The sequence below is a fragment of the Phaenicophaeus curvirostris genome, chromosome 13 (assembly GCF_032191515.1).
Source record: "Phaenicophaeus curvirostris isolate KB17595 chromosome 13, BPBGC_Pcur_1.0, whole genome shotgun sequence".
Classification (NCBI taxonomy): domain Eukaryota; kingdom Metazoa; phylum Chordata; class Aves; order Cuculiformes; family Cuculidae; genus Phaenicophaeus; species Phaenicophaeus curvirostris.
The window spans coordinates 1,195,953-1,218,844 of NC_091404.1; the positions used below are offsets into that span (position 1 = coordinate 1,195,953).

Here is a 22,892-nt window from a genome sequence, read left to right on the forward strand (position 1 = left end):
ATCCTCTGTACTTTGTGTTGTCTTTGAAACAGACGGGGATTGTATTTCCTCTAATGTTGTTTTCTGGGCCTTTTAGGCAGCCGGTTGTCATGACAGACGTTGTCTTAAATGCCCAGATTGAAGTACTGGCAGTGGCTTAAGCTTCTTAAACCTTTTCTCAATGCTCTGTATTGCGCTCTGAACCATTCTTGTCTCCCTCCTGTTTCTTTGACCTGTACTTGAGCCTAGGTTACCATCTGCCTTTTTCAGTGTTGACAGCATGCTCTCTAGTCACTGATTCTGGTTTCCCTTTCAAGAAACTTTCCTTACTGCTTTTAGAGCTCTTCTCTAAAGAGAAGAATTACTAAAACCAGGCAAGCATGACTGATGATACCCATAGGAAGGCAGTGGGGAGGATCTCAGACACACAGGGAAACCGGCTTAGGTACAGATTTCCATCGGAAACATTAGCGGGAAGTTGGTGTTTGTTGATGAGCTTAAAGGATACATAGAAAGCCTGGTCACTCTCAGGGCACGTCATATCTGTGATCCAGCCCTGACTGACTCCATGAGTCTGTGTTTGTGCCTGAAGCAGGCTGTAAGGTCCGGATACAAGGTGACCAGACAGCAGAGCGGCTCTTTGAAATCCCTGATGAGGAGCACTGCTTAGGATTCCTTTCAGAAGTGCAGAGCATACAGGAAGGTGAGCAGAGCTGCTGCTGGGTTTGTGAAATCCTCTGACTGCCAGCAGTTTCTGACTGGTCATTTTTTTCCCAGCCCACCTGAAAGGTTCTCTTCCTGAAAAGGACTCACCCAGCTGGCATCAGGTGGAGAAGAACCTCCCAGGTCTATCGCAGGCCTCTTCTTCAGGTATCAAACTGTCACCTTTGTACATTCTGTGGTCTGTAGAGTAACAGACCACTCAGGGGCAGGGAGCTTGATCTGGCCCTGCACTCAGTAGTCTGGCCTCTGCCCCACTTCTTCACCTCACATAACTCTGCACAAAATGAAACACCTCGGTCCTCGGATTCTGTTGCCCTGGACCATTCCATCCTTCCCAAGTGCTGCCTAGTGCCTGGGTTCATGTATGTTAAGCTCCCTCTTGCCTTGACTTGTGGTTGGTACCCCTTTTTCTGATTCCCTGAGTCATCAGAGTTGATTTATTGCCTTTTCACTTTCTGTTTAGTTATATCATTTCCCCTCTTCATTTGAGCTATTTTAAGTTGTTTCTCAGGGCATTGTCCTTGTTATTTTCATTATAGGTCCTCTGGAGTTTGAGGATGACTTCAACGCTCTAAGTCTAGAAGAGAAAAGAAACATGCAAAACCACCAAATGGGATCTCGCCGGGAACCTCCGCCTCCTCCTGTGCCTCCAAACAGGCAGTAAGTAACATGGTGAATCTCTTCCCTTTTTGCCTTCTTAGATAGCAGAGCCAGTTTTAATTCTGCTATTGCTTCCTTCCTAGATTTCACCGAGAGAGAGAAGGCACATCAAGAGACCAGCCAAAAGTGACCAACACCATGCGCAAAATGTTTTTGCCCAGCACTCAGTCGGGACAAAGAGAAGGCCTCATCAAACACTTGCTTGCCAAGAGAGAGAAGTCGTATGTCAACCTTCACAACTTCAGGTTAGAATTGTGACTGAGGAGCAGTGTATATAGAGATAAAGCTGGTTCATCTCTTCGCAAACTGAAATCTAGCTCAGGTTTGAAATCTGACAGCTGCTAACGTAGTCGAACGATGAGCGGTGCAACGGGAAGTTAATAAGTGTCTGCAGCGTGGCTTCTCTTTTTTCATCTTTTCATCTTTGTGTGCCAGATCTCTTGGCCCTCAAGTAAAACTGAAGCAGTCAAGTAGAAAGAAGGTAAAGGCAGCTGTCCTGCGACACTGTCTTGGTGTTGCCCCATATGGTGTGATGTTGAAAGCACCTATTTGCTGGCCCCAGTAGTTTTGTGGCATCCTGGAAGGTCCCTGCGATTAGCATCACTGAAAATGAGCCAAGCCTGGAGGAATTTTGTTACCCCATAGTTGGCATGGGCAGCACACAAACAGCTCATGATGTGTCTGCTCCCAGCCTGCACCGGAGAGGTTGGGCTGATGCGGTTGTTACTGTGTTTTCGAACAGTTCATCTGTTTTTGTGTTGTAGGTTTTTTGTAGGAACATGGAATGTGAACGGGCAGTCTCCGGACAGCAGCTTGGAGCCCTGGCTGGTGTGTGATGCAGAGCCTCCAGACTTCTACTGCATCGGGTGAGTAGCAGTGACCTGTTTGCTTACAGGGCTGGGTTTCTTGTTGCTCTTGCTTGGATTCTGGTGGGCTGCATTTCTTTTAAGTTCCTGTTTTATTCTTGGAGGTTCCACAAAGCTGAGCTGTGTTTCAGAAGAGCTGTCTGAGGGGAAGGAGCTGTTTGGGTGAGGTGGAATATCAGGTTAATCGAGACCCATGTGATACAACAAAACAGGTTTTCCTCGAGGCATCAGCAGAGCTGTGTGGTTGTCCTCAGCCTGAAGTGATACTTCTCAGAAAGAGAAGGTTGCAGTAGGGGCTCGGAGGCACTGTGATGAAATTTTGCTGCTTTATTTAGCAACTGGCAATAAGGAGCTTCTCCTCCAAGAAGAGCTGTTGGTAGAGGTTTCACGTTAGACCCTCCTGTAGTAATGGGGTGATCTGTAGGACAGGAGGGATGTGCTAAGTTGGTTTGGTTTTTTAGGTTCCAGGAGCTGGACCTCAGCACAGAGGCTTTTTTCTACTTGGATTCCGTAAAAGAGCAAGAGTGGCTGGCTGCTGTGGAGAAGTCCCTGCACCCTCAAGCTAAATATAAGAAAGTGAGTTCTGTTCAGCGTTGTGGGGCTTTGTCGTAGGGTTGGCGTGATTGAAAGGAAAGCAGAAATGAGCTTCCCCTTTCCTGACACGACCCTAAGAGCGGTGATCCGAGAAACCCGGGATGTGTACCTGGCATGTGTGTACCTGTGCATGTGTCAAGTGTGCCAAATTAAATCTGGAGAGTCTGTTTCTGGCCCACAGTTGTATGGAGATGTTGTACTTCAAAGTAGAAATTTTTGAAGATGGGGATCCAAATAACTTCATAAAGGTGTCAGGGAAGTAGCGTGCTAAATAGAATCATAGCAGGGGGTTCAAATTCTTAGTATCTATGTTATCCTCTCACGTTTGTGAGAAGCAAGCTGTGTCTTAAGCTGGTAAATTAACTTCATAGCTTTTCCTTGAAGGAATGGGATAATTTGAGGTGAAATCTTCCAGAGGCTGCTGCCTTGGGACAGAATTTCTTCAATTGTGGCTGTAGCAAGGCTTTTTCCTGTAGGTACCAGCCCTAAATACGTTAACTAGTTTCCCCTTCCTTCTCAGTCCGTGTGTTCACTGTCACACCACAGTCCTGCTTGCTCTGAGCTAAATGGGTGTTACAGGTAATCACAGCAGAAAAACAGAGCACCTTGCTGAGCTGAGATTCATCGAGACGTGACCTGGATGGAGAGGCTTACATTCCTGTCCCTTTGCTTTACTTGAGCTTTAGGTGAATTTCTCCCCCCTCGTGAGAGGGGGAGAACAGGACACGGCTGCAGGCGGGGAGAAACGACTGACACCATAGATAAGACTTACTGTTGCTCAGAAATTCTGCCTGTACAGAGTACACTGAATGCTTGGACACTTCACATTCTCTGGTTTTGGCTTCTTCCCTCAGTATGTAGATTTAATCCCAACGTGTTTTGATGTTCTTATGCCTCTAAAGTAAGCATGTAGGTTGTGCTTAACAAGATTACACCTTGTCACTGGCTTTCAAAGCTGTGACCCTTCTGTTTTGGAGAGGTCACGGACTGGGAAGCACATGTGTAAAAGAAGAGGCAGACCTGAGCTCCCTGCCAGGACAGCGCACATCAGCACCACGTTGACATCTGTGGGTTGAGCTCTGCAGTAGAGGAGAACTCCTTAGCTCCAGAAAGGGACTCCTTGTATTAGAGAACAAGTGTTCTCTGAGCAGCGAGCAGTTTGTGTAGCTTGGAAATGGCTGCTTTTTCACATGCCATATGCCAGGCACATTTGCTTCCAGAAGGGAGAACTTTTCTGTCTGTTCCCCCTCAGCATATGTCACGGGCTCTGCTGTGGTTCTGAGTAAGCAAAGGTGAGCACCAACTCTCAGGTGGACCAACAGCCCTCAGCAGCAGCAGCTCTCTGCCTAACTTGGTATCTTCCTCTGGTTGCTTTGCTGATTAGAGTAAAAGGCTGAGACTTCATAAACATATCTGCTACATGATTATTATGTTTCTGTTACCTTGCAAGACAGCTCCGTTTTTAGGGAAGCACCAGAACAGGGAATGTAGTGAACTCAGTGCTGCTGATGGCTGCTGGAGAGTGACAGATTGTCCTCCAGAATCTTGCTTTGGAAAAAGAGGTCCTTTGGGTGGTGTCACACAAAGGGATTAAGTACAAAACATAATGAGGAACAGGGAGAGCCAAGAGAAGCAAAACATCAGGTGTAGCAGGTAGTGGCAAATCAGAGCTGCTTTTCCACTGCCTTTTTTTTTCCCACTGCCTCAGATCACTTTTATTTTTTGCAGGTGCAAATGGTCCGTCTAGTTGGAATGATGTTGCTTATATTTGCTAAGAAGGATCAGCTGAGCAATATCAGAGACATCATGATGGAGTGTGTGGGCACAGGAATTATGGGAAAGATGGTGAGTCACTGAGGCCCATTTGTTGCTTCCCTGTATTCGTGCAAGAAACGGTGCAGTCTGCTTTTGTTCACCTGTCTGTGCCATGCCGTCTCCTCCCTGGTGCCTCACCTGCCACCTTCTCTGATAACCACGGGTATCTGCTTTCCCCAGGGCAACAAGGGCGGTGTAGCAGTGAGGTTTGTGTTCCACAACACAACCTTCTGCATTGTCAATTCGCACCTCGCTGCTCACGTGGAGGACTTTGAGCGGCGAAATCAGGATTATAAGGATATCTGTGCTCGGATGAGTTTTGTAACCCCCGATGACAGTCTACCTCAGCTCAACATCATGAAACACGAGTAAGTTGACGTTGTTGTGTTCACTTTTGAACTGATGTTGAATAATCCAGATCAAGTCAGGATCACAGCAATGAGAGGTTATGTGCAGAGAAGTTTTCTGGCTTCACAGAACTGAAAACATTGAGGCTTCTCATGTGCCAGAGCTCCTGCAGGCAAACTGTGTGGTCACCTCATTGCGGTGGCTTGTGTAACCTGTCTGAAATGACCTTTTCCTTGCATGTATAATATATAACACTTTCATTTCAGCAGGCTCCATTCCTCAATGCTGCAGGGTTTGAAGAAACTGAGGGGCGTTTATTGGGTGGGAAGTGGGAGTATGAGCAGGGGAAGCAAAGGGACAGCAGGGTCAGCAGAGGCTTTTTTGAGTAACGAGTGCTTAAAATTGGTATTTTTGTTTCTTTTTAAATAAATTGGATGATGCACAGGAAATATTTGATTTGAGGTTTAATTATTATTTTTAAAGAGGTGTCAGCGGTGCTGAATAAGCCAAATCGAACTTGAGCATGCATACAACAAAGCATTTAAAAGTTCCCTTAGACCTGGCACGAATTATTAATACTTCTGTAGTTAATATTTAGCTGAAAATAAAATGCAGATTGGATTAGTACAGAAAAAAACTTAAAATATTATATTGTCTTTGATAATCCAGTACTGGAAATTTTGAGATTTGACTGTAAAAAGGAAGAGCTTTGATACTAGAGAGCGGTTTAGATTTTAATCCTTTATGGAGTAAAGAGTGAATACCACAAGTGTTTCTCTAGCCACTGGTAATGAGAAAGCTATAGGTCAGTTTGAAAGCTCAGCAGGGTAAGAGCAGGTGCTGATGAGATATGGCTGATGGGTGAGGTAGGACAATAATATTCTGGAAGTCATAAACTCAACAGGAGCCTAACTCTGCTTTTGCTGGTTCTGCATCGGTCAGTCTTTGCTCGGCCAGTGATACAATAGCGCCCTGATCTCACTGAAGGAGAGGTGGTGGAAAATGGACTGGTAAAATCATGATATCACACGAGGTATGAGCGTGCAGATACATGGACATCAGTCTGCTTAACTGGTTGACAAGCAGTTAACGAGCTCTGTCATTGCCCTCTTCTGTACATGAGAAGAACCTGAATACCAGATGGATTTTGTGTAGCTTGAGAGGTTGTGAAGCTTGATGAGATGCACTGTTTTCACTGTTAGAGAGCTGGTGGTTTTCACAGGCTTTTTCAGGCTGAGGCAAACTCGGGTATCTCTCACTAGACTAGGGCTTCAATCCCACGTGGGATTCCAAAGGTGGTGGACTTAATACTGTAATATTGGCTGCCACTAGAGATTTCTGTTGTCAGACTCGACCTTTCATGTCTCCTTTTGTCTCCCATGTGTCTCAAACTTAATCACCAGCAACCAGCCACCCTACGCCCCTTCTTCCCTGCATGGTCTGCAGTACTAACTACCGGCTTTTCTTTTCCATGCTGGTCTTCCTTTTCAGTGTTGTCATCTGGCTAGGAGACTTGAACTACAGGCTTTGTCTCCCAGATGCCAGTGAAGTGAAAAGTCTTATCAGTAAGAATGAGCTTCAGAAGCTGCTGACATATGACCAGGTCAGTGAACTCCACTTACATTTGCTCCATACTTGTAAGGTCATTTTGGTTTAAGAGGTACCTGTGCTTGGGAGGAGATGGCAGATGCTTTGTGAGCAGTGTCTGTAGGCATAGACACTAGACCCTCAACAGAGCTCTGGATGTCCTGGTGATGTCAACCCCTAAACAAAAATAGATAGGTTAACTGGATGACTCGAGCAATTGCCATAGAGTCATGGAATGGTTTGGGTTGGAAGGGACCTCAAAGCCCATCCAGTTCCACCCTGCCATGGGCAGGGTCACCTCCCACTGGCTCAGGTTGCTCAAAGCCCCATCCAACCTGGCTTTGAACACACCTCATTGGAAGTGTTCTGTGTATTTGAACTGTGAGCTAGGACATAGGGATTTGTAACAGCAACAAAAGCTGCTGCAATCTGTGTTCTGGAAGAGGTATTGATTTTGTAGACCATTCCTTGTAGCCAAGGCTCTGTGCCCAGCCAGTTTGACCTGTAGTCTTTTTGTAGTACTTGTTTGTAGTCTTACCTGCTCAGCATTTCTTTGCACAGTGAAAACCGAGACAGCACCAGGTATGCCTTTAAGTTGAAGGATTGTACCTGGGAAACATGAACAGTAGTAGTGCAATATCATCTCTGACACACAATTGAACAGTAAGTCTGATTGATTCTGTTCTGTAGCTCAGTTCTGCTGTACTGCAGAGCTGCTTGCAGAACACAACTAGCTTGGATTTCTGTGAGGAAAAGAACCAGGAGATTTTTCAGAAGAGTAAGTGAGAAAAGGAAAGCAGAGTCAGAGTCAGGTTGTCAGCCACGCACGCTTCTGGAGCCTTTTACTGAAATGATTGGCAGTGAAATATTAATGATGCCAGTGCTTGAGCCTGAAAACTAATGAAGGTATTTAGCACAAGTGGAAGAATACAGTGTTTCCCTTAACTATTTTTTTCTGCTCTCTGCACAGTCAGGTAGGCAGTGCTGTGCCAGTTTCTATTTCTGTATAGAAAACATTCCACTGATGTGCTGAATTTTTACCTTTGTTAAAGATCTAAGAGGCAGCTTGGTGGATGTCTGGTGAATTCCACAGCCACAGGTTGCAATTGCTCTCCTGATAGATCTGTGCTCTGATGCTCTGCTGTGTGTGGGGGGGTGGTTTGTTGGTTTGTTTTGGGTTTTTTTTAAAAAAAAAGTGTTCTTTTTCTGCTTTAGCTGAATATTCAGCGCACTCAGAAGAAAGCATTTGCAGATTTCACCGAGGGAGAGATTAAATTCATCCCCACATATAAATATGACTCTAAAACAGATCGCTGGGACTCCAGGTAAATCCGCTGCCAATGAACTTGTTTACCTATGACATAAAGAATGTTTTCTCATAAAATATGCTTCCTGCTTCCTAGAGCTTTAAATACCTCTCAGTGTTATGCTGAGGGCTGGACTGCACAGACAACTTTGTACTACTTTGCTTATTTTGGAAAGTAGGGGAAACAGACCCTGAACACATTGGCCAGGCACATGCTTTAAACCTCAGTTGCTGCTGATTCCAGTAGATGAGGCCAGGTAAAGCATGAATTCACACGGGTGTCTGCCTTGGAGGGGCTTTTTTCTGCTATCAGGGACAGACAAATGGAATAAAAGGAGTTGAAGAGATAAGGAAACACTCTCTCTTGAGTCATCCTGTCTCCTGACTTGCACACCCACAGGGGTGGCTACGCTGCAATAGCAGCAGCGGTTCCTGCTTGCTGCACTCTGCTTGGTGCCTCCCACAGATATTTCTGCATCTGCTGCAGAAGCTTGCTCTAAGTGGAGAAACTCCCAAGAAGGAGCTGCAAACCACATAGCAATAGGATTTTACTTTGCCTGTGTTTATGAATCGGCACAGTAGTTAATCTGGAGAAGGATAACCCAGGATATAGGCTTCATAACATAATAGTAATATCTGAGTAGCTCTCCGTAGTGGAAGCAATAAATAATGGATCAGATTGTAGTGGGCAGGAAGATCTGGCAGCAAAAGAAAACTAGTGCAGCTTGGGTCACAGTACACATGGTTTCAGGTGTGGAAACAGTCTTGTTTGAGGTTATTTTGTTTCCTGAAACTGGAAAGGACAGGGAAATTTAGCTACTGTATAGGGAAAGGGGAAGAAAGCAGAAGAAAGAACATTGTATTCAAGCTGAGGGAAGTGATAGGAGTTCATCCCATCCTGCTGATCCAGTCGTTGAGGGTGGGTGTGGAGGGAGCTGCCTGGCTGGGAAGGGGGCACACCTTATATGGTTTGTTAGGATTGTTGGCTTTCCCTGGTAACCTGTTTCTTGTTCTAGTGGAAAGTGTCGTGTGCCAGCATGGTGTGATCGAATCCTTTGGAGAGGAGGGAATGTAAATCAGCTACGGTACTGCAGTCATATGGACCTGAAGACTAGTGACCACAAGCCAGTCAGCGCCCTTTTCCGCATTGGGGTAACTTTTTATTTGACAATATTGTCATGCCTTCCCGTGGAAGTCAGGACACTTCTGCAAATATTGTTGCAAGAGGACAGAGTAAATAGACGTTAAGGTGTGTCCGCTGTGCAGGTGTGCTGCTGCCTGGCAGCTGAGCTGGCCGAGCCACGATTGTGGCTCCACAATTGTGGTCTTCATGTGCGACGCAGCTAAGCACCAGGACAGCATGAGGCCACAGTAGCATGAGTGATCACTGGAGTTTACCTGAGCAGATGGGGTCATGTAGTAAAGAGAAAGGCATTCCTACTGAGTGCTTTAATGAAGCTGTTTACCTTCTGGGGTATAACCCATCCTATCTAGTACTAGAATGGGGGAGCCACTGTTTTTCCCTCGTCCCCAAGGAGACACAATAGAAACCTATGAATAGTTGTGCCTGCAGTTGCAGTGTTGCCTCTGATGTGTTAACAGAGTGTGTCACTGGTTCACATCTGAATTTCTTTTGTGACGAATGGCTGGCAGCAGAATTGGGTTTCCTTGTTTACTGAGTAGAATCAAGCCCATCCAGTTCCACCCCACTGCCATGGGCAGGGCCACCTCCCATGGCATCAGGGGCTCCAAGCCCCATCCAGCCTGGCCTTGAACACCTCCGGGGATGGGGCAGCCACAACTTCTCTGGGCAACCTGGGCCAGGGCCTCCCCACTCTCATCGTGAAGAATTTCTTCTCAATGTCTTATCTAAATCTTACCTCTTCCAATTTAAAGCCATTCCCCCTTGTCCTATCTCTCCAGGCCTTTGTAAAAATTCCCTCCCCAGCTTTCTTGTAGGCTCCCTTCAGGTACTGGAAGCTGCTCTAAGGTCTCTCTGGAGCCTTCTCCAGTCTGAAGAATCCTGGCTCTCGCAACCTGAGTAGAGGCAGTCCATGTCCATTTTTACTGCCTTGTGCTCTCTAGGTACCTCAGGTCTCCTTAAAGGAGAGCTTTCCTCCTCTTCCTCTTCTGGAGAATCATGAGTAACACTGGGATGCCAAAGCTGTCCCACAGAGGTCACCCCTGTCATCTCCCATAGTGTGAACAGAGGCCAGAAGGACCTCACTACTATCAGTAGGGGTAAAATATGCGCACAGTTGAATATGTAGCTTGGAGGTGCACCCATGAGCACAAATTCTCTTAGCCTTTCAGTTGCACACACCAAGTGCTTAGAGAAATATCTCACTTCTGCAGTTTTCTCATGATCTAAATAGTTCCTGTGAAGCCGGTCAGAAACTTTGCTGAGTGGTTTCTCATCTTCTACAGGTAAAGGTTGTGGATGAGCAGAAGTATCGGAAGTTGTTCGAAGACATTGTTCGTTTAATGGACAGAATGGAGAATGACTTTCTTCCTTCGCTGGAGCTAAGCAGGAGAGAAGTGAGGATGAAAGCTGAATCTCTCTCCAATTCTCAAATGCAGCAGCCTTAGAAGTGGTAGAACTACTGTTCTTTGATTCAGAAAACTGGATTATAGCAAATTGAACTTTGTCTTATGATCAGGAATTGGATGAGAAGGGGCACCGTTGTCTTGGCTTCTTGGCAAATCTTCTGTTAGGGGTTCTGCATGTTGTGGGTACTTCTCAGTCACGGGTTGCTACTGCAGAGTCAGGGTGCCTAGCTGTGTGCCCCATCGTGGCCACTACCATGATTTGTGTTTTCTCTTTGCTCTGCAGTTTGAGTTTGAGAATGTGAAGTTCCGTCAGCTGCAGAAGCAGAAGTTCCAGATCACCAATAACGGGCAGGTCACCTGTCACTTCTCCTTCATCCCAAAGCTTAACGATAGCCACTACTGTAAGCCATGGCTTCGGGCCGAGCCTTGTGAAGGCTACTTGGAGCCAGGTGAGTTTTATCATGATTTCTACAGTGTGTACTGATGTAGACTGCCACCTCATCTCTGTTCAATCCTTCCTGTCTCTCCTGTGTCTCACCTTTCTTGCCATCATTCTTGTCTGTTTATCTTCTCATCTTTTTTGGTCTTTGTCCCTGCTACTCTGTGTTTGTCTTTGTCATGCCTTTTGGGGAGTGTCTGTGAGTTCCTAAGAGCTCTTGTCTGTTCAGATGAGAGTGCGGACATCTCCCTGGACGTGTACGTCAGTAAGGACTCAGTAACCCTTCTGAACTCTGGCGAGGATAAAATTGAGGACATTCTTGTCCTTCACTTGGACCGAGGGAAGGATTATTTCCTTACCATCAGTGGGACCTACCTGCCCAGCTGCTTTGGCACCTCCCTGGAGGCTTTATGCCGAATGAGACGACCAATCCGAGAAGTTCCAGTCACCAAACTCATTGACCTGGTGAGTAGCAGCGTCCTGGAGCAGCTCTCTTAACAGGGAGAAAGCATATTCCCTTCTGTTTACTCCTAAAAACAGGAGTTTATGTCTTCAGCTTGGGTCAGTTGTGCTGGCTTTGAGTGGGTTTACTTTTTCCAGAGCTTGAGGTGCTCTTCTATTATTTCCCTCCACCACAAGCAATGGCTTTTGACAGCCTGTACTTTCTCCCCTGGGTCTGAGCGGATTCTAATTATTGTTTGGTGAGACAAAAAAGTGATTGCAGCACCATGTGTTGTGTTACTGTCATGTTGGTGCTGGCGGGCTCAGCTGAGTGGTCCTGGTGTGTCATAGAGGTGTGGCTGAAATGCTGTCCTCTGAGGTGCCGAGGCTGCTTTTGCAGTGACAAGGGCTCCAGGATCCTTCTGGGCACTTGTGGCATTTGCACTGCTTAGGGGAAGGAACGAGCCGAAGCAGAAGGACCAAAGAACAGACTTTGCCTTTAGGTGTACGGATGAGTCCAGTGCTCACAGCCTCTCTGGCCAGTGCTTCTTACAAACGTCTGCAGTGAGCAGGCTCTTCTACGGTGCAGAGAGAACTGTTCTTCTCCCTCAGCTTCACCAGCCCCTGGCACCGATACTGAACCTTCTGAAGCCACCTAAGTGTGCGTGGGGGGATGCGGTTGTTTCCTGGTCACCTTCTGTCTTTTTGGTATCTCATAGCTGTTTCTGAGATTAAACCCTATTTTGAGAGGTGTTCATTCTTATTTTCAGGCTGCATTCATTCCTTTCTTCCAATGGCCTTTCCTGGCCTTGCTTCAGCAAGGTTCAGCGGTTCCTGAGTTTTAGTCTGTTTATCCAGGAAGCCATTTCTTTTTTGTTCACTTGAAAGTTTAGCCCAGTTCTTTTAGTCTCTCTGATAAGCGATGCCTTTCCTCTCATCTCACATCTTGCAGTTGCATCCTTACAGTTATTTTTTTGTCCAGTGAGCTATTCCTTTTTCACCTCTGTAGATATGGCAGCTTCCGTTCCCATCTCCTTCCACTTCTTTCTCTTCCCTTTAGCAGTTGCACTGTGCCTCTTGCTTCCTCTTCCAGTTTCCACCTTTTGTTGTAGGCATCTGCTTTTCCCACAGGCCCAACATCTAGAAAGTGTTTTTATACCTGAATTTTGATTTTTGTAATCACAATATCAGGCTAAGTGGAATTGAGGTGGCAACGTATAGTGTGTGCCTCTTCAATTCAAGCTGCTAATCTGGGCCTTAGGCTGCACAGACTCTTCAGGCTTTGACTGAAAGTTAGTCTTGTAGAACAAGTGTGTTGAGCTTGGTCTGGAGTATTTCATCAGTCTTGGTGGCATTTCTGCCTGCTTTTTCCTGCCTAGGGCTCAGCGCTGACTTCTTGGCTTGATAAACAGGAACTTGGGCCTCGACTGTTAGCTTCTACCCTCACAGTCAAGAGTGCTTTGAGGCTTCTCCACTTCCACTACTTACAGATTTGACAGCCAGCTGAACACGAGCCAGCAGTGGCCCAAGTAGCCAAGAAAGCCAGTGGTGTCTTGGCTTGTATCAGAAACTGTGGCCAGCAGGAGTAGGGAAGGGATCGTTCTCCTGGACTTGGTGCTGCTGAGGCCACACCTCAAATCCTGGGTTCAGTTTTGGGCTCCTCAGTTCAGGAAAGAACTTGAGGGGCTGGAGCATGTCCAGAGAAGGGTGGTGAAGATGGTGAAGGGGCTGGAGAGCATGTCTTATGAGAGGCATCTGAAGGCGCCCTGGAGCTCTTTAACCTGGAGAAGAGGAGGCTGAGGAGAGACCTCATTGCTCTCTGCAGCTCCCAGAAAGAAGGTTTGAGCAAGGTGGATGCTGGGCTCTTCTCCCAAGTAAGAAGTGATAAGATGAAAGGAAATGGTCTCAAGTTGTGCCAGGGGAAGTTTAGATTGGGCATCAGGAAACATTTCTTCACTGAAGGGGGTTCTCAGGCACTAGAACGGCTGCCCTGGGAGGTGGTGGAGTCCCCATCCCTAGAGGTGCTTAAAGGCCAGGCAGACAACGTGCTCAGGGATGGTTCAGTAGTGGACAGGTACAGTTAGGCTCAATGATCTCAAAGGTCTTTTCCAACCAAGTGATTCTGTGATTTCCTTCTTCTGTTATCCAGTGAAACACACAGATGCAGAGGAAGCAAAACAATCGGAGAAGAGCACCTTGTCCTGGTATCTGCAGCAAAGAAACAGTCTTTAGTGTCAGCAATGTCAGCATGACTGTGGTACTTCAATTGGAACACATTAAGCACACTCAAGGAATATGATGTGTGATGGCCCAAAGCAAAAACTGAGTTGCTTAGATTATAAAGCTGCCATCACGTTAGAGCTATTTTAGGTTTTAATCCTACCTGTGAATTGAGAAATTCTTGGAAACGGTCAAGCTGAGCACCTTCTACAAGGGAGAGCAGTGCACGTGGTGACCACTCTGCAGCCCAGAAGCGTTTTGGTCCAGTTATGTGTGTTTAGCTGATGGTTATGTGTGCAAGGAAGGCAGTGTGCCTGTGTATTAAGAACCATTTTCCCTCTGCACTTACGCAGTGTTAAGTCTTTGTCATTGAGCATTTTCCTCAGCCTGGCTAGACCATATCTGTTGTCTTCAGCAGGAGATCTGGAGCACGTGGATCTGTAGAGATCCGAGAGGCAGTTTGGTGTGGGGTAGCACAGTGTAGGTGGGACTTTATTCGTTGTTTGGAAATTGCGCTCCTGGGAGAAGCTGCAGACACTTTAGCATCTCACCATTGGGATTTCAGTAATAGTGTCTCATCCTGTTTTTTCTTGGGATCCTGTTGCGGGCTTTAAAATCCTCTTGAAGAATCTGTGTCAGGAGCAGGTTTGTCTCATGAAGCTAATTGTGCTGAACACTACAGGAAGAGAGTTTAACAGCAGGGCAGGCAGGCAGGTAGGCAGTAGAGACAGTGGAGATGACTCACCCCGCTGCAAAACGAGCCCCTCTCCTGTGCAGCTTGGCTATCTGGCCTCCCAAACCTGTGACTGCAGGCCCTCCCCCTGCGCCTTGGAAGAAGAACCTGCATCAGCTCCTGTTTGGAGCAAGCTGCTCTCTGCAAGAGGCCAGTCTGTTGTGCCTGTGTTAAAATTCAGTGAGCCTGTAAAGGAAGCAGGCACTGCAAAAGTCACAGGGGAGCCTGAGATGCTGCTTCTGCCCAGCATGCCCTGTGCCGTGGTGGCTGCAGCTGTGTTTCCAGCTCAGCCCTTCAATGCCTTTCAGTTCCTCCCACCCTAAAAGGTCGATCTGCCAAAACTGAGCTTCAGCAGCCTGCTTCTCTTTCCTCCTGTGGACTCTGCTAAACAGTGTCTTACGCTGCCAACCTGTACTGGTAGAAGGATGCTGCGTTTCAGGATCACCTGAGGGATCCGACATGCAGCCTGAGGGCAGCTTTGGCATGCTCCTCCTTGCAGTGTGTTAATGCTATTAGGTCGAGAAAGCAGAGCAGCCTGGGCTTTTGAGCACAAACATTCATTTCCCTGACTATACACAAAGCTGCTTAGGGGGCCTGTTAGCTCCACAGCTGCCACACATTCAGAAATACAGATTTAGCCTAGTGAATGCTTTATCTCTGGCCTGCTCACAAGGGAAAATGGCTGAAATAACACAGGGATATTTATTCCTGACTGGGAAGATTCAAGAAGAACTTCTTTCTGGTGGACACCTCTCTTCTGTCTGTGGCCAGCAAGTTGAGAGTGGTGATTCTCCCCCTCTGCTTCGCTTTTGTGAGACCCCAGCAGGAGTCCGGTGTCCAGTTCTGGAATCCCCAACATAAGACGGACATAGATCTGTTGGAGTGAGTCCAGAGGAGGTCACGGAGGTGATCTGAGGGCTGGAGCATCTGGGGAGTTGGGGTTGTTCAGCCTGGAGAAGACAGGGCTCCAAGGAGACTTTATAGTGGCCTTTCAGTGCCAGCACAAGAAAGCTGGGGAGGGACTTTGTAAAAAGGTGTGTAGTGATAGGATGAAGAGGGAATGGCTTTAAATTGAAACGGGGAAGAGTTAGATTAGACATTAGGAAGAAATGTTTTGCTGTGAGGATGAGGAGGCCCTGGACCAGGCTGCCCAGAGCGGTGGTGGTTGCCCCATCCCTGGAGGGGTTCAAGGCCAGGTTGGATGGGGCTTGGAGCCCCTGATGCCATGGGAGGTGGCCCTGCCCATGGCTGGTGTTGGAACTGGATGGGCTTTAAGGTTCCTTCCAAGGTTCCATCAGTGATTCTATGAACGATGCTGCTGCAAGGCCCCTCTGAGAAGTTTGTAGAAATCCTGACAAGGCTGTGCATCATGTGAGCAGGATTTTTGCTAACTGGCAGGCAAATCTCTCCCTGAAGGTTTTAACTTGGCCACCTCAGCAAAATGTGTGAAGGACCTGGCATTCAGTGCGTTCTTGTAATGCAAACTAAGTTTCTGCTTAATCTGAGTGCATTCTCTTTCTTAATGATATTTTTTCCTCTTCTCTCTTTCCCACTGCACTCAGGGAGAAGACAGCTTCCTAGAAAAGGTAACTCAAGCAATTGCTGGGGAAGTCTGCTTCTCAATGACTTGTTTGTAAAGAATGAGTGTTTTCTCGTTTGCTGCTGAAGAGGGCAGGGGAGGTGGGTGTAGAGGGAGCCCTTGTCCCAGCAAAGCCTCTTAGCACAGCTGTGATCTAGAGGAAAGCATGTAGGAGCACAAAGTGACCCCATAGCCAAGATAGGGCCAACCCAGCTGAGCTGCTTAAAGCTCACCAAATTTGTTTGGGAGTGGGGAGGGAGGAAATTCTCTCCTGATCCTGGCAGCAATGATAGGCATTTCCACAAAAGATTGTTAGCTTGAATGAGCTTTAACCATGCACATAAGGTGAGGTTCACTCTAGCACCCTCTGAACATGGAGAGAGGGCTTGGTCAGTAAACAGAAGCCTTGTGCTCTTTCAGTCTTGCTGTGTCCTTAAGGAGGCTGAGGAAGGGCCTGGCACAGGAGACGAAGTTCAAAGGAGTCCATAGGAAGGTTGGGGGCAGATTTTTTATCAATGTCTGTTGTGACAGGACAAAGAGCAATGGTTTTAAGCTAAGGGAGGGGATATTTAGACTGGGTGTAGGGAAGAAATTATTTACAATGAGGGTGGGGAGGCCCTGGCCCAGGTTTCCCGAGGAGGTGGTAGATGCTCCATCCCTGGTGGTGTTCAGGGTCAGGTTGGATGGGGCTCTGAGCAACATGATCTGATTAAAGATGTCCCTGCTCCTGCATTGGGGTTGCGTTGAATGAACTGTAAAGGTCCTTTCCAGCCCAAAGAGAGATGCTTGGGAACTTGTTTGAGCTGGCTCTGCCCAGGCTTCCTGCTCTGGGTGACTTGTCTTTGTCAGGGCAGTGTCAGGGTAAACCAGGAGAGGGGATGGGTGCCCCCTCCCTCCAAGAAGGGTCTGAACTCGGGTGTTGAACGAGTAAAGCTCCCAGACTCCTTCATAGCAGCGGGGAAGGGTGGAATTTTGTGCCTGCCTCCTAGGAACCTCCTTATGCAGAGCGTCTTGTTCTCGCAGAGGACACAGCGGTGCCTTCCTTTCCTCGCACACGGCAGGAGAGGGCGCTTGGTGCCTGCCCAAGGCACAAGGAAAACTCCTCCTCCTCCTCTGCCCCGAGTACCTCCGAGCTGCCATCTCCTCCTGCTCTGCTCTAACCAGCTGGGGTCTCCTTGCCTGGGGATCTCCACAGCTCTTCAGTCGTGCCGAGGGCAGCCTGGCTGAGTCCTGGCACAGGGCTCCAGCACAGCGATGCCCTGGCGTGGGGATTTTCTGTTGAAGAGCCCTAGAGGGTCCACAGCTCTCACATTTTCCCTCACAGAGGAAAGTTGTAACAGGTTGCTGCTTCTGAACCTTCGCTGGGTGCTTGGTTGAGCGAGGCTGATGTGCAGCTGTGATCCAGCATCTGCTATCTGGCTGAAATCTTGTGGTGTGCGGGACGAAGCAAAGCTGGTGTCCTTGGGTTGTGCTTTTGCTTGTGCTGGTCTCATCTGGGTGCGGGTGCTGAATGTGTTTCAGGGGAGCTGTGCAGGGCTTCCTCCTTGGGGGCACACAGGAATGTGAGCAATCATGAAATGAGAGTAAAATCAAATGAAAATACATTGATTCCCTTAAAGACCAACATGATGGAGATTTCTGAGCAGTTGAGCTCATCGGCTGCATTGCATGAGTAAGTGGGAAAGCGTGACAGTGGTGTCAGGGGGTCTTTGTTCAGCAGAGACCTCTTCTTAGGAAAATAGGGAAGGAAACCATGGAAAACTGGAGTGTTTTAAAGCCCAGAAGGCAGATGTGGTTGGAGCACACAAGAGCTGAGAACGGCACAGCCTTGCCTCTGCACCCAGAGAGGCGGAACAGGGCTCAGTGCTGGGGTTTCCTCCATGGGGAAGCTGATGCAGAAGGACACATTGTGCTCCTGTCCTCCGGAGCATCGGCTGCAGGTGCGGTGGGAGCTGTGGTCTGGACGGGCCACTTGGCCAACAGGAGCCCCATCCTGCAGGAGCTGGTGTGGCTGGGAACAGACTGGCCTGGGCATTCCATGGGGGAGCGAGAGGGAGTGGAGCGATGGCTCCGGGCTGTAAAAGCAAGTGAGGGCCAAGATGAGTCCTGGATGCTGCTGCTTCTCCTCTTCAGGCTTTCTTTACCAAGGCTATTCCAGAGATACTGACGCTTCCCTCAAACCTTGTGTGCTCTTTGCCACCAGGAAAAATCCGTTCTGCAGATGTGCTCACTGGATAGCGAGGAGGGGAGCGGGATGCCACTGCAGGTGCCGAAGGAGATCTGGCTCTTGGTGGACCACTTGTTCAAGCACGCCTGCCACCAGGTGAGGGAGAGGGCCTCTGTGGTGCCAGGAAGCTCTGGAGAGCATGGTGACCTGATTCATCGCTAGCACCTGGAGATCAGCTCCAGTTTGGTATTTATAGGACAGGGCTTTTCCCCTGTGCTCAAGATGCTGGCTCGGGGTACCGGCTTCCACCCCGCTGTTCCCGTGTGAGGAAGGTGACTGTGTCCATCACTGTGCTGTCTTTGGCAGGAGGACCTGTTCCAGACTCCAGGCATGCAAGAAGAGTTGGAGCAGATCATTGAATGCCTGGATACCAGTATCCCTGAGACAATCCGTATCCTTGCTGTGCCTGACTTTTCCAGGAGCCTGCTAAATCTCAGCTCTGCTGGAACTTCTCTCTCTCAGGAGAGATTGTCTGTGACCTTTAGCTGGCAGGGTCCCTACTGAGTAGCATGATCTGGGGAGGGGGCTAATGGAGCAGAGGACTTCTGTGGGGCTAGAGGGTGGGCAGACACAGTGCAGGATGGATGGACTAGCATTTTCAACGGATGGGCGACAGCAGAGGAGGAGGGCTTTGGTGTCAGGGGGTAGTTAGGCAGGCAGAGAACTTGCAAGAGCTGCAAGGAAGGCAAGAAGGCCAACAGCATCCTGGCTTGGATCAGCCATGGGGTGGCCAGCAGGAGCAGGGAAGGGATCATCCCCCTAGACTTGGCACTGGTGAGGGTGCACCTCGAATCCTGAATTCAATTTGGGGCTCCTTAGTGCAGGAAAGACATTGAGGGCCTGAAGTGCATCCAGAGAAGGGAGCGGAGCTGGGGAAGGGATGGGAGCCCAGGGGTTCTAGGAGCAGCTGATGGAGCTGGGGCTGTTTAGCCTGGAGAAGAGGAGGCTGAGGGGGGACCTCATCACTCTTTGCAGCTCCCAGAAAGGAGGTTGTGGTGAGATGGGTGCTGGTGTCTTCTCCCAAGTGACAGCTGTAGGATGAGAGGAAATGGCCTCAAAAATTGTACCAGGTGAAGTCTAGGTCAGATATTGGTAACAGTTTCTTTCCTGAAAGAGTGGTGAAGCCCTGGCAGAGGCTGCCCCTGGCAGTGGTGGAGTCTCCATCCCTGAAGGGATTCAGAAAGTGCATAGATGTGGCACATCGGGTCATGGTTTAGCAGGCACAGTGGGGTTGGTCTGACGGATGGACTGGATGAGCTGAGAGGTCTTTTCCAACCTTCATGATTCTGTGAGTAAGCAGAGACTTGAGCCACTGGGAAGGAGGAGAGGCAGGGAGCAGAGGGAGGAAGGTGGTCCATCTGCTCAGCTTGCCCCTTGATTCCCACTGGTCCAGCGGGCAGCAACCACTCTGTGGCTGAAGCACTCCTCATCTTCCTGGAAGCTCTGCCAGAGCCGGTGATCTGCTATGAGCTGTATCAGCGGTGCCTGGACTGGTCGCACAGCAGCCGGCTGTGCCGACAGGTTTGGTGCTTCCTCTGTCTCCGTCTCCTCACTGCAGGCTCAGGGCATCTCTCCCCATGTCTCTGATCCCTGCCTTGGTCCTGGAGCTTGCTGAGTCACGCTTCTTTCCTGTGAGCTGGCAAGGGTGTTTGAGAGCAGGCACTCAGAGGTTCTTTGCCATGGGCAGGTCCTGGGTGCTCTGGCAGTGCTTCTCTGCCCCGAGATCGGTGCTGCTGTGTCTCCATGGTGGCTTCCAATGGGACCCCGTGTGTGCTCTGTGCGACCCTGAGTGCACGGGGAAGAGCAGTCCTGGGCAGTGAAAGCCTCCATGGCTCTCAAGTTCTTAAGCACCTGCAGTTCTTGCGCTTTCCGTAAGGACTAGGACTGAGGGGCTCTTAAAAATAGCTGGTGGGGCACTGTGCAAGGCCAAGCATGTTCTTGAGCAGAGGAACAGTAGAGCACGCTTTCAGACCTGGCATCAAGAAGCTTCTTGTCCTGGTATTCATACAGCTGCTGTGTGGTTGGGGAAAAGAGCTGGGATCTGACTGGGAACAAGCAGGAAGCAGCCCCAGGGCAGTGCTAGGTTTTGCCTGGAAATGCTGTTAGCCTAGAGGCGGTGTTACCAGGAGCCAAAGCCCATGAGTGCCATCAGCACTAGGCTACTTTTAGCCTGGAGAAGAGGAGGCTGATGGGAGAGCTTATCAGTGTCTACAACTGCCTGGAAGTACGTTGTGGAGAGCTTAGTGTTGCTCCCTTCCCCCAAGTGATAGGTGATGGGATGAGAGGGAATGGCTTCAAGCTGCACCAAGGGAGGTTCAGATTGGACATTAGGAAAAAATTCTTCACTGAAAGTGTTCTCAGACACTGGAACAGCTGCCCAGGGAGGTGATGGGAGTTCCCATCCATGGAGGGGTTTAAAAGGCGGGCAGATGAAGTGCTTAGATGAAGTGCTTGGTAAGAGAGACGGGTATGGTTGGACTCTGTCTCAAAGATCTTTTCTGACCTAGGGATTCTATGATTCTACACCTGGTGACTTGTTATTCGCTTTCTGGGCCACCATGTGCCCAGGGTGCTGCAATGTCAGCTGGAAGATCTTCCAGCCTCTCTTTTCTTTGCAGGTGATTTTTCAGCTGCCTCGCTGCCATCGCAGCGTGTTTCGGTACCTAATGTCGTTCCTCCGAGAGCTGCTCAAATACTCAGAAGACAACAACGTCACTGTTGCCATGATCGGTAAGGGTGTCGTTTCTCTGCTCCTCTCCTGCCTTCACTGAAACGTATCCCCTGCCTGACACCTTTCGAGGTCTCCATTGCTGACCAATAATTTTGCCTCCTTTTGTAGCCGCCTTGTTCTCCAGCCTCATCTTGCGCCCCCCACCCAATCTGATGGCAAAGCAGACCCAGCAGGACCGCCAGCGTGCCATCAACTTCATCTACAGCTTCCTGCTTGCTGGGGACGATGAGTGACTCCTGCCTGTGTGCCAAAGCCGAGGCCTGTGCTGACAGCTTTGTGCTGAGGCTGGGCCTCTGACAGCTCCAGAAGGGTAATGAGCTCTAAACTGCTCCAAGTGCCGTGTTCACAGTAGGCAGGGATGTGTTCCCCTCTCCTTCCCGCCTCTGTACCCTACACTGCAGAGGACCTGCGCGCTTATTGCACTGCCATCCACAACAGGAGCCTCCTGCTTTCTCCCTGGGAGCCAGGTGGATCTCTTGATACCCAAGCACTGTGCCAGCAGCCCGATTGTCCCGTGGCAGTGTCACCAGTTCCCCGAGTCACGCTTCTCTCTCTTCATCACCCTCATCTCCCTGGAGCCGTTGTGGGGAAGGGTGGAGACTGCCGGTGCTCTGAGGGCTGTGGCACGGCTGCCTGGTGTCCAGCCTGTACACTATGGCACGAGGCGAGAGTGTGTACTGACTGTGAGAGCCCCGGGCTTTGCCCCAGGCTCGTGGGGAGCACATGTCGCCCTCTGCCGCCCAGCAAACCTGGCCAAACCCCATGCCCCATCACTGTGCTGTAAATGCTGGACCGTGGCTTTCCCAGGACAGTCACCAGGACATTTGGTCCCTTCCCTTCCGCAGGGCACTGTCCTCTCCCCTCGCTCCTGGGCTGTAAGGCTCCAGCACGCAAGTCTCCGCACTCCCAGCCTTCTGCCACCGTCACCTTGGCCTCCTTTCTCTCCCCTTCCCCTGCGCCCCCATGTCCTGCTGGGACATGGGATGGTGGGTGACTCAGAGGGGCAGCAAGCTGCTCCCTGCTTCCCCAGGGCTGTCCCTGGCGTGGCACAGAGCAGGATCCGGCTCCTGTGCCTCCCAGTCCTGTTTGCAGGGCTGTAGGGCTAGGACCAAGGTGGTGTTGGCTGCTGTCCTTCCCCTCCTCCCTGAGGTCCTGCCGGAGGGTGCAGCCTGCAGGGAGACAGTGACAGGAGGGGGAGAGAGCCAGAAATCCCTCACAAGGCCCAGAGGGGCAGCTGGGGGTGGGGGTGTTGTGCTGGGGGGAACTGTAGTCCCAGGCTCACACAGAACTCAGGAGGGGGCACCCCTGGGTGCTGGAGGGAGGCCAGGCTCCCTGGAACACTAAGCAGAGTCCTGCCTGCTCGGGCCAGGAGCTGCGTGGGGCTGAGGGAGGCTGCTGCCAGACATGGGGAGGGGGCAAGCCTGCAATCCTGGAGCCCCTACTCATGCCTGTCCTCACCCCATGGCTGTCCCCGTGGCTCCGTAGTCCTCATGTGCTGGTGGAGCTGCTGGGAGCTCCCCTACCTTGTGGCTCTTGTTCTTTTTGTTAAAAATTTTTAAATTACATAATTTATTGGGAAACTGTTCCAAATAAACCTCCGTTGTGCAAGGTTTCACGGGGCTGCTCACGCTGAGCCTGCTGTCCCTCATATAGCCCGGTGCTGCCGGGCCTCGGGGTGGCTGCCGCGCCCTGTGATGCAGAAGAGCCGCAGCTCGGCTTCTCTGTCTTCCCTGCTCGGGGCTCGTTCTGTGTGGCTGGAGCTTTCCAAAGGCAGCCGGGTTCTTCCTTGCCCTCTCCTGCCGCCACCACCCTGGCAGCTTCCTGGGCAGAGCTGGGGGCGGCAGCAGAGGTTCCCATTCCCCTAGTTCCTGTCAGGTTAGATCCTGTGGCTGGGCGGCAGCTTGCAAGCTCCTGTGCCCGCTGGGCACGTGCCACACCGGGAATGGTGCAGCCAGGCACGGGGGGAGTGGGCACCGCAAGGTGCCAGCATGTGGCTCGGGGCATTTGCAAGCCGGTGCTCCACTTGCTCAGCAGCAGGAGCAGCAGTCGAGAAAGCCAAGTGTGTCCTGCCGCAGGAAACGGCTGCCGGTGTCA

General features: G+C 49.8%; 1 protein-coding gene across 2 annotated transcripts; it reads left to right on the forward strand.

Moving 5' to 3' along the window:
• Positions 1–762: 762 nt before the first annotated feature.
• On the forward strand, positions 763–22,426 carry OCRL (OCRL inositol polyphosphate-5-phosphatase). Of its 2 annotated transcripts, XM_069867825.1 has the most exons (19): positions 763–849; positions 1,242–1,362; positions 1,446–1,607; positions 2,127–2,228; positions 2,690–2,804; positions 4,551–4,667; positions 4,818–5,005; positions 6,477–6,588; positions 7,788–7,897; positions 8,895–9,030; positions 10,306–10,416; positions 10,712–10,877; positions 11,097–11,332; positions 15,824–15,847; positions 18,044–18,163; positions 18,374–18,458; positions 19,461–19,588; positions 20,686–20,797; positions 20,907–22,426. In XM_069867825.1, the coding sequence occupies exons 2-19, from the start codon at positions 1,298–1,300 to the stop codon at positions 21,029–21,031; spliced, it is 2,214 nt and encodes a 737-aa protein (XP_069723926.1). In that variant the 5' UTR covers positions 763–849; positions 1,242–1,297; the 3' UTR covers positions 21,032–22,426. The 2 variants fall into 2 exon arrangements, with proteins under 2 accessions (XP_069723926.1, XP_069723927.1); XM_069867826.1 differs by lacking the exon at positions 15,824–15,847.
• The last annotated feature ends 466 nt before the right edge of the window (positions 22,427–22,892 follow it).

Coding starts and splice junctions, on each gene's coding strand:
- OCRL (XM_069867825.1), top strand. CDS start 1,298: ATGCAAAACCACCAAATGGGATCTCGCCGGGAACCTCCGCCTCCTCCT. Junction 2,229..2,689: donor CCAGACTTCTACTGCATCGG/GTGAGTAGCAGT, acceptor TTGGTTTTTTAG/GTTCCAGGAGCTGGACCTCA. Junction 4,668..4,817: donor CAGGAATTATGGGAAAGATG/GTGAGTCACTGA, acceptor TGCTTTCCCCAG/GGCAACAAGGGCGGTGTAGC.